Source organism: Sminthopsis crassicaudata, chromosome 1 (assembly GCF_048593235.1).
Source record: "Sminthopsis crassicaudata isolate SCR6 chromosome 1, ASM4859323v1, whole genome shotgun sequence".
In the NCBI taxonomy this organism is placed as follows: domain Eukaryota; kingdom Metazoa; phylum Chordata; class Mammalia; order Dasyuromorphia; family Dasyuridae; genus Sminthopsis; species Sminthopsis crassicaudata.
In genome coordinates this window covers 584198892-584218438 of record NC_133617.1, presented here as the reverse complement: position 1 = coordinate 584218438, position 19547 = coordinate 584198892, and the positions used below count along the sequence as shown (strand labels likewise).

The 19547-nt window shown below is 32.3% G+C and overlaps 1 protein-coding gene across 2 annotated transcripts in view; it reads left to right on the top strand.

Annotated features, from left to right (window-relative positions):
* The window catches only part of AP3B1 (adaptor related protein complex 3 subunit beta 1), a 318879-nt gene that overhangs the window by 60952 nt on the left and 238380 nt on the right, over positions 1-19547 (top strand). For both annotated transcript variants that reach the window (XM_074282333.1, XM_074282332.1), the window contains exons 2-3: positions 5390-5465; positions 17833-17907. In XM_074282333.1, coding sequence (XP_074138434.1) covers positions 5390-5465; positions 17833-17907 — 151 coding nt within the window. The remainder of the gene's footprint in view (positions 1-5389; positions 5466-17832; positions 17908-19547) is intronic.

Genomic DNA, 19547 nt, shown 5'->3' with positions numbered 1-19547 from the left:
AAAGATTTTTTCATAGGTATATGGAGGTCATCATTATCAGCTAGTACAACAGATATATTTCTGTATCAATCTAAGTTTCTTAGAGTCTTTTGGCACTTCTGGGGTATAGTTAGTTGGACAAGATTGTCAGGCAACATTTTAAAGTTTCTGTTACTGGAAAATAAAACGTGCATTTTTGAAAAATGTTTCATAAATCAGACTAGTCTTCCCTCCAAGTATTCTGAAATAGTGGTGTATTACAGTGATAGCTCTGTGTAGACTCAAGGAGCAATAATTAATTATAAAGAAAATAGACATTTTTCTTTCCTGGGAAAACTCATAAGAGAGAATACTTATAATTAATGTAATGGACATTTCTTTAATACTTCAAATTATCTATGGTCTCATCTGCTGTGGATATTCTGTTCCCTGAAAATAGTTTATGTCCTTTTGAGAATGAGCTGATTGGAACTTCATAGGTAAACAGCTGAATTGTTTCTTGATGCAGGACCTAGTTTATTGTATACCTTTGTCAAGTGGATCTTTAATGAAGTATGTAATGTGTATGTAAGCAGCAATTTATGAAGACTAAACTCTTAATGGAATGTTTCATATCAGCTTTTCTGGAAAAAATAATAATTGTTTTGAAAGAAAATGACAATAGAATGGAGAAGAGGAGGCCTTTAGGATTAAATAAAGCTCAACATCTGTGTTGAAATCAATTTGTAGAAGACTTTCATTTCAGTGATCAGTAACTTATAATTTATTTCCTGGGCTGTGAGGATCTCCTGAAGATTTTTGTGTAAAGGAAATGGTATGCTGAAAGCAATACTTTGAGAATATTACTTGGTTTGTAGTGTGAAATTTATTTTAGAGTAAGAATAGAATGAAGGTGAGAAGATTGGTCAAGAAACCGTTAGAATAATGAAGGCCATTAGGGTGAGAATAGATATCAGATAAGTTATAGATTTAAGAGTCGTTTACATATACTTCATAATTAAGTCTAGTAAATATCGACAAGAACAAAGATAAAATCTTGATGGAGAATATTTTAGCCAAATTGTAGCTGAATATTTCTTTTTTTGATTTTTAAAAATACAATGTCTTTTTTTATATTATCATAATTTCCTCCTTCATCCTCCCCATTTCCCTTTCTAGAGAGAGACATCCCATATAAAAATATTTTATTAAGATAATTTTAAATGTCTTATATTTCTTTTTTTATAATAGCTTTTCATTTTCTCAAATATATACAGAGTTTTTAATGTCCATTTTTGCAATTGTGTTCCAATTTTTAAAATTAATTTTATAATTACAAATTTTTTTTGACTATACATATGCATGAATAATTTTTTTATAACATTATCCCTTGTATTCATTTTTCCAGTTTTTTTCTTCCTCCCTGTTTTCCTTCCCTTTTCCCTAGACAGAAAGCAATCTGCTTTAGGTTAAATATGTGTAATTATTCTAAACATATTTACATATTTATTATGTTGCACAAGAAAAAGCAGATCAAATGAAAAAAATGAAAAAGAAAAGTGTCTCTTCTATTTCTTACATTATCATAAATACCCTCCTCTCACCCCTGCCCAAAGAACCATCCCTATAACACATAGAATTTTTTATAGAAGAAAAAAATAACACAACTGATTAATTTGTTGAAAAAGTCAGAAAACATGTGCAATATGTAGCACTTGTGATTCTTTCACCTCCACAAATGAGTAGGTTGGAAGTATTCTCTCATATTTCTTTGTTCAAGTCTCGCTTTGAAAGTTTGTTAGATTGTCTCTCTCTGAGTCTGTCTGTCTCTCTCTCTTTCTTTGTTTGTATCTCTGTCTCTGTCTCTGTCTCTGACTCCTTTGGTGTGTTGTTCTTTCTGTTTAATTATTCTATATATTTTTTCCTTGGCTCTGTTTGCTTAACTTTGCATTGGCTCATACGCAAGCATCATTTCTTTTACAGCACAGTAGTATTCCAAATTCATGTATCACAATTTGTTCAACTATTCCCTATTTGATGTCTACTTTATTTCTGATTCTTTGTTCCCAAAAAGTGCTGCTATCAGTATTTTGATATATAGAGGGACTTTCATTTTATCAGTGGCTTCTTGGTATATAAAGCTAGAATGGAGTCCCTAGTTCAGAGGATGCGGATGGTTTAATCACTTTTATTTGCATAATTCCAAATTGCTTTCCTAAATCATCATGCCATTTCAGAGCTTGACCAACAATATATGATTGTACTTTTCTTTTCACAATCCCTCCAACACAGAGTATTGTCATTTTGCCAATTTGTAGGGTGTGAGGGGAAACTTCAGTATTCTTTTAATTTGCATTTCTCTATTAATAATTTGGAAAATTCTTTTATGTAGTTGTGAATACTTTGCAATTCATCTTTAAAAATTATTTGTTCATATCTTTTGCCTACTTTATGAATGACTATTTGTCTTATATGTACTTGTTTATATGTTTTGGATACCTTATCAGACATATTTAACTAGGTATGTTAATTTTTTCTGTGAAGAAACTTTTCCTTTCAAGTTATAAAAAGTTAGCTATTTTGTCTTTTGTAATTATCCCTGCCCTGTTGTCTCTGCCTCTGTCCTCTTGTCTCTGCCTCTTAGAATCTCTCACTTCCTTTAAGAAGCAGTTCAAGTACTACTTTCTATGGGAATCTTTATTTTCCTGGTCATAACTCCCCATGCTAGTGGTTTTCTCTCTCAGTCTCTGTCTCTCTCTTCCCCCTTCTCATTCTCTCTCCCTCTCTCTTTCATTTTTATTTTCTATACTTAGATGTGTATAGAGGGTCAATATTGAATAAGATCATGTACAGGAATAATTTGGTTCAGGTATTATTTGGGACTTGCTCTCTGTAAGGGTGAACAATTCATAGCATTGGTTCACCACCTACCTCAACAATAAATGAAATACATACTTAAGATAAATTTAGGATAATCTTGATGGAGAATGCATGTGACAGTAACAAGGTTGCACAATTGTTATCTACAACTCTGTTTTGTCAAATACCTTGTTACTCATCATTTCTGCTATTTATGACTCTTTTGACAAATACCTTGTTTTTAATAGTTACTGTTATTTATGACCCTCTTATGATAGATATCTTGTGGTATGTGATCTGATAGAATGTCAGTTCCCTTTGAGTCAGAGTTATTCTATTTTTTGCCAATATATGCCTAGAATCTGACTCAAAATAGCTATTTAATAAATGTGTTCTTGTTGCCTAATTGATTAAATATGAACATATTTAGATTAGAAGACAAAATTGGGTAGCTCATTGTGTTGCAGAGAACATGGATCTTGGAGTCAGGAGATAATTAGACTTGGATCAGTCTTTTAAGAAAACTTGTGATTTGATGAATAAACCACTTAACAATCACAATAGTAATAAAAATAACAGCATTTTTGTCATATTTTTAGTCAAACTATGACATATAATCCTATGAGGTAGATCATGTAAGTATAATTATCTTTATTTTTCATCTGTGCAACTTGAAGCTAAAAGGGATTGAGTTTTACATGGTCGGTCCTTCCTCCCTCCCTCCCTCCCTCCCTCCCTCCCTCCCTCCCTCCCTCCCTCCCTCCCTCCCTCCCTTCCCTCCCTCCCTCCCTCCCTCCTTCCTTCCTTCCTTCCTTCCTTCCTTCCTTCCTTCCTTCCTTCCTTCCTTCCTTCCTTCCTTCCTTCCTTCCTTCCTTCCTTCCTTCCTTCCTTCCTTCCTTCCTTCCTTCCTTCCTTCCTTCCTTCCTTCCTTCCTTCCTTCCTTCCTTCCTTCCTTCCTTCCTTCCTTCCTTCCTTCCTCCCTCCCTCCCTCCCTCCCTCCCTCCCTCCCTTCCCTCCCTCCCTTCCCTCCCTCCCTCCCTCCCTCCCTCTCTCCATTACAGTTGATCCATTACAGTTGATCTTCACATAATCTTCTTATTGCTGTTTACAGTGTTCCCTTGGTGCTGCTTACTTAACTTAGCATCATTTCATTCAAGTCTCTCCAGGCCTTTCTGAAATCATTCTGCTCATCATTTCTTATAGAACAATAATAGTATTCCATTACATTCATATGCCATAACTTATTCAGCCATTCCCCAACTGATGACATTCACTCAGTTTCCAGTTCTTTGCCACTCCAAAAAGGCTGTTACATTTTTGCACATGTAGTTCCTTTCTATCCTTTATGATTCCAGTAGAAATGCTGTTGGATCAAAGGGCGTGCACTGTTTGATGGCCCTTTGGCCATGATTTCAAATTGCTCTGCAGAATGGTTAGACATTTCCCCAACTCCACCAACAATGTATTAGTGTTCTGGTTTTCCCGCATCACCTCCAACATTCATCATTATCTTTTCCTCAGCCAATCTGAGAAGTATGAAATGGTATCTCAGAGTTGTTTTAATTTTCATTTCTTTAATCAGTAGTGACAGAGCATTTTTTTCATATGACTAGAAATGACTTTAATTACTTTCTCTGAAAATTGTCTATTCACATCCTTTGACATGATCATACTTCTTTAAGATTGTTTCCTATTTTATAAAATAAATATAATAATGTCTCCTTCAGGGTTGTGGTGAAGAAAATGGCCCAAGTGTTATTTGAGATTTCAGCTATTTTTATTAGCATGTTACAATGGGTTGTATTGCTTCATGAAAATAGTATGAAGTAACAAAGGGCAAAACAAGTTTATAGAAAGCTTGTCAAGAGAATCTACTTAAGCATATCATCCAGTGAATATTTAAAGATGAAACTGGAAAGATATCAAACAAAAATCGATTTGTCAAGACTTTTGTAATGAACTATTTTCTCCATTATTGATAGTGGAGCCATCACATTTGGTATTATTTTGACAGTTTCTTATATGCTACAGGAGAAAATAGAGGTAATGGTGCTAAGGAAAACAAAAGATGGAAAGGCAGCTGGATCCAATCAAATGTAGAAAAAAGAGACCCACGATATAAGCTACACAATTTTGAAGGCATTAAGGATTGATTCACAAGATTTCTGAAAGAGGAGATAGTATTAAACATTTGGAAAAAAAATAATGGATTACTTATTACTTTCAGGAAGAAAAAATCTTAATAATTACTTATTATACCTATCTTTGAATCTTTACAAACACATTTAAAGATAGCCTTTATATATTAGGGAGGGTTAATAAAGGTTTGATCCTGGAATGGGCAGATTCACTAATGAGATCAAGCAGAACACATTTTTAATGGGTACCCATAGGTTACAAAGTGTAGAAGTATAAATAAGATCTTCTTATACCTGGATTCTCACATTCTGGATTTTATTTATTGTGTTTATTGTTTACAAAGTCTATTGTTTACTGAATACAAAAAAATAAATTTCTAATTCATGTGAAAATAATATAGGACATTTATAATATCATTTTCTGTTTTTGATAGAAATGAAGATCTAAAACAAATGCTGGAAAGCAACAAAGATTCTGCCAAATTGGATGCTATGAAACGAATAGTTGGGGTAAGTACAATCATGGTTTTGGTAAATATATGTATAGTAATTTTATTAATTCTTACTGTTTTTTGAATCTTCAAATATTTAAGTTTTCAGTTTTCCTTATGTATAATCTTTAAGGCTTAGCAGGATAATTATAATAGACAAAAGATTAGCCTTAGAGTTAAAAAGACATCTATTAACTCTGTGATCCTAATTAGGCAAATAACTTAATCTTTTAGTGGTCCAGGTAGGCAGCTCTTTATTATTCTATGTGGTGGGGAGGAAGGGAGTTCGAGGGGGGGAAAGGAAAAGAAAGTTGGGGGAGAGAAGGAATGAGGGAAGGGGGTGGTTGCAGATTTGTAGAGGAAGTTTCTTACACAAATGAAATCACATCTGATCTCTTCCTCCAAGAGAAGGATTTTAGTGCCTTATTTTCTTACTGTTTGATTTTTAAAAATGTTGTCATGTGGTATTTGGAGGTTTGCTTTTTTTAGGATATCTTATGTTAGTTTCAAACTCAAATAGAAACTGATCTCTGCTGCTGCGTATCGACTTAGAAAATCACAAATTGACATTATTTGTATTGTATGTTATGTCTTAATTTTGTTAAACATTTCCCACTTACATTTTAATCTGGTTCTGCCTAAAATATCTCCAGTTTGGTTATGGTATATGAAGGTTATGGAATATTATTGCTCTGTAAGAAATGACCAGCAGGAGGAATACAGAGAGGCTTGGAGAGACTTACATGAACTGATGCTGAGTGAAATGAATAGAACCAGAAGATCACTGTACGCTTCAATGCTGTATGAAGATGTATTCTGATGGAGGTGGAAATCTTCAACATAGAGAAGATCCAAGTCACTTCCAGTTGATCAATGATGGACAGAAATAACTACACCCAGAGAAGGAACACTGGGAAGTGAATGTAAATTGTTAGCACTACGGTCTATCTACCCAGGTTACTTATACCTTCGGAATCTAATACTTAATGTGCAACAAGAAAATGGTATTTACACACATATATTGTATCTGGGTTATATTGTAACACATGTAAAATGTATGGGATTGCCTGTCATCTAGGGGAGGGAGTGGAGGGAGGGGGGGGATAATTTGGAAAAATGAATACAAGGGATAATATTATAAAAATTACTCATGCATATATACTGTGGAAAAAAAATTCTAAATAAAATTAAAAAAAAATCTGCAGTTTGGGACCTCTCATTTATATGTATGTGATTTTATATTAGTATGACTTTTGGTACTTTTATTATATCAGTATCCTTTACTTTCATTATTTTGTATTTTGCATGATTTTAACTTTTTCTTCTGTCTCCTCCCCTTTCTTCCTTTCTCTCTTATTATCTCCCTCCTTCCTCTTCAAGCTGCTCCCCTTTTAAGTTTGATGTGGGAATATAATAAGATATTTGTAACATAATGAGCAGTTAGCTAAAAGGTTTATTTTATCACAATCTAGAAAGTATATTAAACAATTATTCTGTAGTGCTTTACTTGAGATAAGCATGACTTTCCTCTCCTCTAAATAGAAGCAGTTCCGGTCATTTGGGCAGAATATAGTGGCCTTGGGATTTCCGTCATGCCTGAATGGTTTCAGTTCCATGTGAGTGGGTCTTTTTATGCCCTCAGAATCATATGATCACAAAAGCACATCAGTTTGACCAGAGTCCATCAGGATGCTCTTTTTTTTTCTTGAGTCTTAGAACCTTGGCCAGTAAAATGCCAGGGTGCCTTTATTGCCTCTCAGGAACAAAAAATCCTGATCTTACTTATTTAGGGATAGGATAGTGGGATGGTGGGGAAGGAGAAGGAACCTTGGTAGTTGGTGATCCTGTTATAAATTTCTAAAGAATTTTGTTGTTTCTTACTATGCAACTATGACTAGAAAACCTTCACTTAATGTTGAATAATGTTGAATATACAGGTTTTTGAAAAAAATTTTAATTGAATTCTTACTTGAGAATAACTTTTGCTTAAATACAGTGAGTTTTCTGAATTAAGCTCAGTATTTTGAATTTTATTGCACAAAAATAAAAAAAAAATGTACTGTGGAATTAGGAGGTAAGAAATCTAAGCTCTATCAAACTCCTTGACATCTCAGATCCTTTCCAACTCTTAAGTCTATTTAACTAAGCCTAAAGTTTTCCTCCTAAGAAATTGGAAATAATGTTTCTGTGAAATAGGAATGTGCAGTTATGATCATAAGACAAACTAATAGAAAAAACAACTTTTGAATATTTTGGAAGAATGGTGTTATTTAGCCTTGTGAAGTTTTTTTGTTTTTGTTTTTGTTTTTTTTTTGCAGGGGAGGGATGGATTTTTTTATTTTTTTGATCACTTGATTTTGATAGAGGTGTCTTTCTTCCCAATGTGGATATGCCACGTCTAATAGGAAGAAAAATATCTTTATTTAATTTTACAGAGAGAAATTACTACTAATAATATTAACCTCAATATTATTATGCATTTGTGGATTAGATGAAGAATCTGTACAAGACAATATCTTTGTTTTAAGGATAATATCAATTTGAATCATAGATGGAATTAAAAGTATGTCTATTGATTAGTGACAACCCTGGTTGATAGGTTATACTGAATAGAATTAGTTTGTTGCAAATTGTATAACTCCCTCTAAAATTTTTAAATTAAATCTTAGAGGAATAGTAAGTTTTAAAATGTAATTTGGAGCAACGACATTATGTTAACTTTAAAGAAGTTCAAAAAATATTGTTAATCAAGTTGTTTTTAAAGCAAATTTAACTCTGAAATGGTCCCCCTGTCTCTTATCGTTTTACCTTCAATTAAAAAAAATTTTTTTTTAAACACAGCAACTCAAATTTTCCTAATTTTCATGTTTGGGTATGTCACATCCTTACTTGAGCTCATTCAGTGAGTGATTCCATATAGGTCTCTGTTCTCAGTGGATCATAGTATTGATTGAAGGTGTAGAACTTGTGCTTTCATAATAGTAATTAAAAAAAACAACAACCTTGTTTTCTTGCTTTTTTTTTTTTTTTTTTTTGATGCCACCTTGACTCAACACTTTTGTGTTAATCTTTTGAAGTGTATTAGGACTTGCTTAATTCTGAATTTCATTTTTTAAATGTTTTATCAACACATCATTTGAAGTTAGGTCTTTTACCTAGGGGAGTCTTAGGCATATTTTGAAAATGAACCTTGTTTCTTTTCTTCCTTTGAATTTGATTAAAATTAGATGTACATTTTAATTCTACTCTAAATTGGTGATAGCAAGAGGTCTAGTCATTGGTGGTTATGGAGCAAGGTTAAGATTTTTGCTCAATACTTGCGAAGATAGGTGCTGTTATTCATGCTTAGTAATGATATTAAATAAATTTGTAAAATATGTGAATACAAAATTAAGATTTTAGTGATGCTATCTGTCCCTCATCTTGTATATGACAAAGTATATCTGTTTATCACATGGCATTTCAAAGATTTGTTGGGCTTCTAGATATTCTAGATATCTTCTAGGTATCACAAATTCCTTGTTTTCAAAACAGCACAAAATTCACAACAGCAGCAACAGCAATCAAACAAATCAGTAGCCAAACCAGCAACCAATGAAACACCCCCAAACTATAAGTCAGAAACCAACCAACCAGCAACAGCCTCCAAGCAAACCAGCAGCCAACAAACAACCTACCTACCTTTTCTCCTAAGTTCCTTCTAGAGCTTGTTGTCATTTCCCTAGTTGTGTAAGCTCTTTTCCCACATGTCTCTTTTGTTGTGTGTCTCTTTTTCTTGACTTATATTGTATTCTAATTCTGGTTTGCATTGATTCATTTGAACTTTTGTAATAGCTTCCAAATTTGTTTCTCTACATATAATCTATCTTTTTTTTTATATTTCTATATATTTTTTCTCCTGGCTACTCAAATTTTCCTTATTTTATTGCCTGGGGATGCCACTTCCCTGCTTAAAATGTTATTTATATGATAAATTAGAAATTGGAGATGGAGATGAGATGGTAGAGAAAAGGCAGGGACTTGCCCAAGGTGTTCCAAATTTTTCTGCAAATAACTTAAAATAACTCCTCAAAATGAAATCTGGAGCAGCAGAATCCACAAAAAAGATAGGGTGAAAATTTTTCTGGCTCAACCAAGTTAAGTTAGCAGGAAAGGTCTGCTGCATAGTGGTAGGAATAGAGCTTAGTCCAGGGCAGGCTTCCCCTGAGCCATCAAGCAGCAGACCTTACCGGTAACTAAATTGGTAGCAACAGCTTTCAGTGCCATCATCCCAAAGATGGTGAGGGGGTTGGATAACTGGTCAGGAGATTACAAGAGTCACTTTTACTGGTCCTGGGTACAGGAGACTCTATTGCATTGTCCAAAGAGCATGCCAGAGCATGGCAGAACTTGAAGCTGCAGAGGAGTGGCAATTCTGGTCACAGTTCTAAGATGCAAAAGAATGCTTTTTGTCACTCAGTCATGGTGAAGATCAGGACAGTAGTAAACATACCATTCCTTAGATCATATCATCTTGGAAGAACTGAAAACTTACAGATTCCTCCAAATTGAAAAACAGCTGCACAAAAAGTCTGAAGCTTGGAATAATGCCTCCTCCACTCAAGAAGCAGACCCTGGTTATTCTGTAAAGTGCAAAGTCAAGAAATTGGTCAGAAAAATGAGGAAATAATAAGAAAAAAGTTTCTGACTAGAAAACTGCCATAGTGACTGGGAATCAAAACTTCAAGAAGCTGACAAAATCAAAACTTATCCGTCTAGAACCTCAAAAGAAATGTGTGAATTATTCTCAGGCCCAAAAATTATTCCTAGAAGGGCTCAAAAAGGATTTTTAAAATCAAGAAAAAAAAGATAGGGAAAATGGGAAAAGAAATGAGAATGTTGCAAGAAAATCATTTAAAAAAAAAAAAAAGAGTTCTCAGGTTGGTGAAAGGAAACACAAAAAAATATTGAAGAAAATAATGGTAAAAGGTACAAGAATCCGCCAAAGAGCAAAAGCAGAACTGGACAAATGGAAAAAAGCTTACAAAAATTTCCTGAAGAAAAGAACTCATTAAAAAAAAAACAGAATTGGCTAAATGGAAAGGTGATAGAAAAGTCCAATAAAGATAATAATTCCTTAAAAATTAGAATCAGGCAAGTAGAAGTTACTGAGTACATGAAACATCAGAAAACAAGAAAAATAATAAAAATAATGAAAAAAATACAAGAAAATGTGTACTAGTTTATTGGGAAAAGCAACTGATATAGATCTTGATATTCTAGAACAAGAGGGTAAAATAGAAATGGAAAGAATCCATTAATTACTTCCTGAAAGCCATCCCAAAATGAAAATATTATAGCCAAATTCCATAGCTCCCAGGTCAAGGAGAAAATAGCAACCAGAAAGAAACCATTCAGATATTATTGAGTCACAGTCAGGATAACACAAGTTTTAGTATGTTATACATTAAACAATTGATAATTCCAAAGGACTCATGAAAGGTGCTATACCATCTCCAGAGACAGAATTGATGGAGTCAGAAGGCAGATTGAAGCATACTTTCTTATACTGTCTTTCTTTTTAAAATATATTATCTTTTTGGTCTGTGGTATTTTTTTAAACATGACTAATTGATAAATATATTTTACATGACTGCATGTGTATAACATCAAATTATATGTCTTCTCAATGAGGGAGAAGGGACATAATAGAGGGAGAGAATTTGGAATTCAAAATTTTAAAAACTGAATGTTAAAAGTGATTTTTACATGCCATTGGAGAAAAATAAAATATTAAACATTTATGTTAAAAATTAAAAAAAAATTAAAAAACAAAAGATAAAATAAAAAAAATTTCTTATCTTGGCATTTAAAACCTATTTTTACCTTTTCATCTTTAGTTCTCACTTTATTCTGGTTTTTCTAAAGTTCTAGCCATACTAGCTAATTATATATTGATCTCACATATTCTGTCTTCTCACCTATTTCTATCAATTTGTATAGTTTGTCTTCTTATACTTGGAATTTCCTCCTTTTATATGTCTGACAATTGAAATTCTTCCTTTTTTCAGAGTTTTGCTTATGAGGACTCATCTTTTTCTTTCTTTTTTTTTAAATTTTATTTTTTTAATTAATTTTTATAATTATAACATTTTCTTTGACAGTACATATGCATAGGTAATTTTTTTTTTTTTTTTTTACAACATTATCCCTTGTACTCCATTCTGTTCCAAGTTTTTCCCCTCCTTCCCTCCACCCCCTCCCCTAGATGGCAGGCATTCCCATACATATTAAATATCGTATAGTATATCCTAGGTACAATATTTATGTGCAGAACTGAATTTTGTTGTTGTTGTTGTTGCAAAGGAAGGATTGTATTCCCAAGGTAAAAATAATCTGGGAAGAAAAACAAAACAAAACAAAACAATGCTCACAGTTTACACTCATTTCCCAGTGTTCCTTTTCTGGATGTAGCTGATTCTGTCCATCATTGATCAATTAGAATTGGATTAGGTCTTCTCTATGTTGAAGATATCCACTTCCATCAGAATACATCCTCATACAGTATCATTGTTGAAGTGTATAATGATCTTCTGGTTCTGCTCGTTTCACTTAGCATCAGTTATATAAGTCTCTCCAAGCCTCTTTGTATTTATCATTACCACCACTTTACACTTTTTTATGATATAATTTCCTTTCCACCTCTAGTTTCTAGGACAAATTATACATATGTTCTTTACATATTTTTATGGCAGAAGTATAGTTCTCAAGATTTCTTTTTACCTTTTTAGAAATCTCTTGAGTTCTGCATTTGAAGATCAAGCATTTTATGTAGGTCTGGTTTTTTCATCAAGAATAGATAGATTTTATTTATTTCGTTAAATGTCCATCTTCTTCCCTGGAAAACGATGCTCATTTTTGCTGGGTAAGTTATTCTTGGCTGCATACCAAGTTCCTTAGCCTTTTGGAATATCATGTTCCAGGCCCTTCGTTCTTTTAATGTGGACGCTGCTAGATCCTGGGTTATCCTTATTGTGGATCCTCTATATCTGAATTGCTTTTTTCTAGCAGCTTCCAATATTTTTTCCTTTGTCTGATGGTTTTTGAACTTGGCCACTATATTTCTTGGCGTTTTGATTTTAGGGTCCCTTTCAGTAGGTGATCAATGAATTTTTTCAATGTCTATTTTACCCTCTGTTTCCAAAATGTCTGGGCAGTTCTCTTTGATAATTTCCTCAAAAATAGTGTCCAAGCTCTTTTTTTCCTCACATTTTTCAAGGAGTCCAATTATTCTCAAATTGTCTCTCCTGGATCTGTTTTCCAGGTCTGTTGTCTTTCTAATAAGGTACTTGACATTCTTTTCAATTGTTTCATTTCTCTGGTTTTGCTTGACTACTTCTTGGTTTCTCCTTGAGTCATTCATTTCTACTTGTTCAAGTCTAATTTTCAATGATGTATTTTCTTCTCTCACTTTTTTTATATCTTTTTGTAATTGTCCAATTGTATTTTTAAGTGAGTTTTTTTCTTCTATGGAATTTTTTTTCCCATTTTTTCCATTTTATTTTTTAGAGAGCTGATTTCTTTATCCAGCTCACTAATCCTGTTTTCCTTGGAGTTGTTTACCTTTTCCAGCTCACTAATTCTGTTTTCCTTGGAGTTGTTTACCTTTTCCAATTCACTAATTTTGTTTAGCAATGATTTGATCTCTTTATCCACTCTGTATAACTTCTCCAGGCTCTCTTTCCAAGCTTCCCTTACCTTTTCCAATTTCTCTTCTACCTTCCTTGTGAGAGTCTTTTTGATTGAGGACTCACCTTTTTTATAGTATCCACTGAATTTCTGCTCATACCTCTGTCTGAATCTTTCCTTTGAACCAATTATGGTTGTCTTCCTATCATATTATGCAAAATATGATATTCTTCTTTTACATTCTTCTTTGAGGAAGTGACTATTTTTCATTTTTTTTATATCTGTCACTTAATATAGTACTTTTGTACTATATTTCCTAATATAATTTAGTGAATAAAATCTCAAAATATTGTTATGCATTCTGAATGCCTCTTCTTATTGTGTAATATTGTGGTTGAAGCTTTTGAATTTATAAGTATAGCATCATTTGCTTTATATAAGACTTATAGATATGCTTGTTAATATAATTAATTCTCTACTGAATAATTTTAAAATTGCTTTTCAGTATCAATGTAGTAACTGATAACTTTTCATTTTTAATTATTGGTAGGAATATGATATAAATCCCCTTGCTTTTCCATGCTGTTTGATTACTTTCTTTACTAAGATCTTTATAATGCTATTCTACATCTATGTAGAACATAACATAACTTCTTATTTCTAAGTTTTATCCATTTTAAAAGTTGTAGAGTAAGCAGAAGCTTTCTTTTTATGCTATAGTGAAATGTTTGCCTTCAGTTTGTTTCATCTGCAATCCGTCATTTATATAGATGCTAATATGATTTTCTTAATGCTCCTGTTTATCCATATCATGAGATAAAATACAGACTACTTGGCGTAAAAGGAACAACATTTATTATTTTCATTGAAGATGGCAACCAGATAATTCTTGTGATTTAATTGGGCTAGAGGACTAAAGGATTTGTGGAATTCCTACTGCCTATAGGACATTTTTTTGTTTGTTTGTTTTGCTGCTTTAATGAATATGAAGGTCAACAGGAACATATTTTTATTAATAATGTCCGTATAAATCAAGTTATTGTTTTTTTTTTATGGTACTTTTTACTTTGTCTAAAACAGTTTGGACAAAGTACTTTGAATTTGTCCAAAGCAATCAACAATGGACTTTTCTAGGGTATAATATATTTTTTATTTTGGAGTAGTTTCAGAAGTATGCATGAGGATAGAAATCAACTTGTGAGTAGTTATAAAAGAAGTTGAATGATGAGGTAGTAAAAGCTATGAAAGGAAAGAAGAATTAGTTTGAAGGCCATATATAGAGAGAGACTTGGGCATGTTTTATCAGTTTTTAAATTTTTTAAAAAATTTAGTAACATTTTATTTTTCCAAATACATGTAAGATTTTGAGTTCCAAACTTTTTTTTCTCCCTCCCTCCCTTATTACTCCTCTCCCAAAATACCAAGTAATCTGATATAAGTTATACATGTAAAATCATTTATACTATTTCCATATTAATCATTTTGGGAAAGAAAAATAAAAATAATAAAAAAGAAAAGCTATGAAAAAAAAACTAACAAAAACCATGAAATATAGATGCTTTGATAGGCATCTGAGTATGTTTTTAAAGCAATGATGTAGGAGCTAGTGCAATTGGAAAGGATATATGTGGGACTTTGGGCCTCTTATCTTCTCCTTTTCTTTCTACTCAGAGGATATGATATAATTTTTGAGGTAAGAGTTCCTGAAATGAAATTTTAAAAAATAAAATATATTGTATATTGTATAAGTGTTTATACAAACACTATGTACAAAGTTCTGTGCTGATACTGGGGATGCAAATAGAAAAGTAAAAGATAGTTCCTGCTCTCAAAGAGATAACATTTTATAAGAGGAGACAAAACACACAAAAAGGATAAATATGATAAGAAATCATGTTATGTCATCAAGACATGGAATAAAGTAGGAAGTGAAGATGAATGTTTTTTAATATCTCTCTGTTGCTGTTTCTTTCACAGAAAATTGATGGAGTATATAGAATAAGTGTCTAATCATCCTCTAGATATCCTAATTCTGATGAAAGGAAGATATTTTCTTATAAGCTATGTGAAAGAAATAGATCTTGCCTATATTTAGAATTACATTTGGTAAATGAGTTTTTTTTTTCCTCCCTTAAATTTATAAAACATTTGAAGGGGAGGCACTATAGTCCCAAGAATTCTTGAGTTACAAACAAGATCAAACAGATTATATATGTATTATATAATTACTCCAGTGGAGTGTTTTTGGGCTTGCTTAAAATTTTTTTTTTTGTAACTATATTTCAATATAATTGTTTCCTTTGTAATTTTATGAAAGCTCCCTTTCAATTAAAAATATGATGAGTTGTACATAACAGAAGTTTTTAGTTTATTATTTAATCATCTTGTTATGCTTTGTATATTGAAATGTTGTATTTGCTTATGATTAAGTTCATTTAAAAAGTTTAAAAAAAACTCAACCTTTTGCTTTCTTAAGAAAATTCCTTTCTTTGAAGGACAGTATCTTGATTGTAATGAATGTTTAATAAAAATATTTTTTTAATTAAAGCTTTTTTTTTTTTTGTTTGTTTTTTCTGTTACAAGATAGTTTATTATTTGAGTCAGAGAATCATATAATCATGTAATTTGAGGCCAAAGGATGTCAGTAGTCATCTGTCCAATTCTTTTTTTTTTTTTTTTTTGTAGCCCCAACCCACTATTTATTTTTTTTATTTTTTTTTATTATATATATATATATATATATATATATATATATATATATATATATATATATATATATATATATTTTATAATATTATCCCTTGTATTCATTTTTCCAAATTACCCCCCCTCCCTCCATTCCCTCCCCCTGATGACAGGCAATCCCATACATTTTACATGTGTTACAATATAGTCTAGGTACAATACATGTGTGTGAATATCATTTTCTTGTTGCACAATAAACATTAGGATCCGAAGGTACATGCAACCTGGGCAGACAGATATTAGTGCTAACAATTTACATTCACTTCCCAGTGTTTCTTCTCTGGGTGTAGCTACCTCTGTCCATCATTGATCAACTGGAAGTGAGTTGGATCTTCTTTATGTTGAAGATTTCCACTTCCATCAGAATACATCCTCATACAGTATTGTTGTTGAAGTGTACAGTGATCTTCTGGTTCTGCTCATTTCACTCAGCATCAGTTGATGTAAGTCTCTCCAAGCCTCTCTATATTCCTCCTGCTGGTCATTTCTTACCGAGCAATAATATTCCATAACCTTCATATACCACAATTTACCCAACCATTCTCCAACTGATGGACATCCATTCATCTTCCAGTTTCTAGCTACAACAAAAAGAGCTGCCACAAACATTTTGGCACATATATGTCTCTTTCCACTCTTTAGTATTTCTTTGGGATATAATCCCAGTAGTAGCGCTGCTGGGTCAAAGGGTATGCACAGTTTGATAACTTTTTGGGCATAATTCCAGATTGCTCTCCAGAATGGCTGGATTCTTTCGCAACTCCACCAGCAATGTATTAGTGTCCCAATTTCCCCAAATCCCCTCCAACATTTATCATTATTTGTTCCTGTCATCTTAGCCAATCTGACAGGTGTGTAGTGGTATCTCAGAGTGGTCTTAATTTGCATTTCTCTGATCAGTAGTGATTTGGAACACTCTTTCATGTGAGTGGATATAGTTTCAATTTCTCCCTCTGAGAATTGTCTGTTCATATCCTTTGACCATTTATCAATTGGAGAATGGTTCGGTTTCTTATAAATTAGGGTCAGTTCTCTATATATTTTGGAAATGAGACCTTTGTCAGAACCTTTGTTTTTAAAAATATTTTCCCAATTTGTTACTTCCCTTCTAATCTTGTTTGCATTAGTATTATTTGTACAGAAACTTTTTAGTTTGATGTAATCAAAATCTTCTATTTTGTGATCAATAATGATCTCTAGTTCTCCTCTGGTCATAAATTCCTTCCTCCTCCACAAGTCTGAGAGGTAGATTATCCTCTGTTCCTCTAATCTATTTATTATCTCCCTCTTTATGCCTAAATCATGGACCCATTTTGATCTTATCTTGGTATATGGTGTTAAGTGTGGATCCATATCTTAATTAAAGCTTTTTATTTTTAAAAGATATGCATGGATAATTTTTCAACATTGTTCCTTGCAAAAACCTTCTGTTTCAATTTCCCTTTCTAACCCCTCCCCTCCCCTAGATGGCAAGCAATCCAATATGTTAAACATGGTAAAAATATGTTATGTCCAATATATGCATACATATTTGTACAATTATCTTGCTGCACAAGACAAATCAGATGAAAAAGGAAACAAATGAGAAAGAAAATGAAATGCAAGCAGTCAACAACAAAAAGAGTGAAAATGCTACGTTGTGGTCCACCCTCAGTTCTTACAGTCCTCTTTATTCATTATATGATCATAGGAACTGGCCTGAATCATCTCATTGTTGAAAAAGAGCCACATCCGTCAGAATTGATCATTGTATAATCTTATTACCATGTACCATGATCTCAATAAAAATGTTTGAAGAGAATAAACTTTAAAAGGTGCATTTAATCTTGTTACCTACAAGTATTTTATCATGAAATTGATTTAATAACTTATCCATTCACAGAATTATTTAGTCTTACACAATATCAATGTGTAAAGTAAATTTGATATCTGTTATATATGTTAAAACATTAATATTATACTTTGTGTTTCAGATGATTGCAAAGGGGAAAAATGCATCTGAACTCTTTCCTGCTGTTGTAAAAAATGTGGCCAGTAAAAATATTGAGGTATGTTCTGATATAGTATTTCTATGATTTCTTTTGTTATTAAAAAGTTTCTTGTTACTTTGAAATGTTTAAAAAACTTATTAAATTAAACAAGATAGGTTAATGCCTTAATTTCAATGAAAAAATTTACATATAAAGTATAATAAAAAAAGACACATTATAGTTTACTTGGTTTAAAGTTATTACAGAAGGTGAAATCTGATATTGAAAAGAATTTACCTAGAAAAATGATTAAATTATTCTATCCTATTTTCCTGTCTATAGATTCCTGTTCAACTTTGATTTAGAATTGAGGTGATAGTTAGTATAGATCCAGTGAGATAGGTGTGATAAAAAATATTTCTTGGAAAGCTTAAGATGATTTTAGATTGAACTGTAGAGTGGATTAGCCCCTCTGGAGGAATTTGGTGTAAAGATAGAACCCTAATTCTTTCTCTGAATGTGAATCATTGATATTGCTGGTTGGCATTGAAAGAACAAATTTATAAATTTTCTATATTGGAATGAAAGGAAGATATTACCCACGGTCTAAAACTAAACATTCCTCTTGAGTCTGATTAGATTCGTTTTTTGTGTTTTGTTTTGTTTTGTTTTAATTGCTAGCTGCTTTAATTGTGCTAATAAAGATGTTTTAGTAGAATACTTCCCAATTACAATCAATTTAACAATACTTTTGTTATAGATACTTGGGATATCCAAAATGATTATTATTGTTCAGATTTAACTTTTAATAAGTAACATTTGGTCTGTTGTCTATTTAGAGAGCTATGGTTCCTCAAGTAAGATAGACCCTATTTCTGAACCATCTTCTTAATTTAATGATGACTTTTTCCACTCCCTCTCCAAATTTAAGTACAAAATCATAAAGAGCCACTTTGTGATACAGATTTAAAGGAATCTGCATTTCATAGAGGGTGGAATTTATTATTTCTTTGAAAAATGTCCAGAAGAAAATAATCCATGTAACTTCATGATCACTTCATGATGAGATTGAGTTGGTTCTCTAATGTACATCAGGAAATAATTGATTTAAATGTAATCCATGAAAAATAATTTGTTTTATAAATTATAACAGATTATATATGAAAGTTTGTTGAAGTGAGGATGATACGATGTCACAGAAGTAAAAGATTCTGTAATAAGTATAGATATTCTATTACTTGGATGCCAGATTGTAGCAGAAGAGCATAAACTGCAGCAGGTCCTGTCAGGTTAGAATGGCTCCTTCTGTATGCTGACTATGGTAGCTTGTTGAGGACTGATCAGCCTGTAGATCTGACATGACATTGTATGACACCTCTCCTCCTTCTCCCTGTGTATTCCTCCACCCCTGCTCCCTGTATATAGAATGGCTCTCAGTTCTCTAAATCCCTAATCCATTTTGGAAATGACAGTATCTGACTGATAGAAAAACAGGCAGAAGCTGCCAAGAATCATATAACTTGTAAGATATTCATGAACACAAAGTTAGTTGTTATTACTCTAAATGTGAGATGCTTGTTTAGTGGTCAGGTGGGCACATCACTAGAGAAATTTAGTCATATCAATCTTGACTTTTTCACAAAAAATAAAACAACATGACAGAAAGAAGTTGCTGCTAAATTGAAAGAGACTAAAGGATTCTTCTTGGCTAGGCAAAT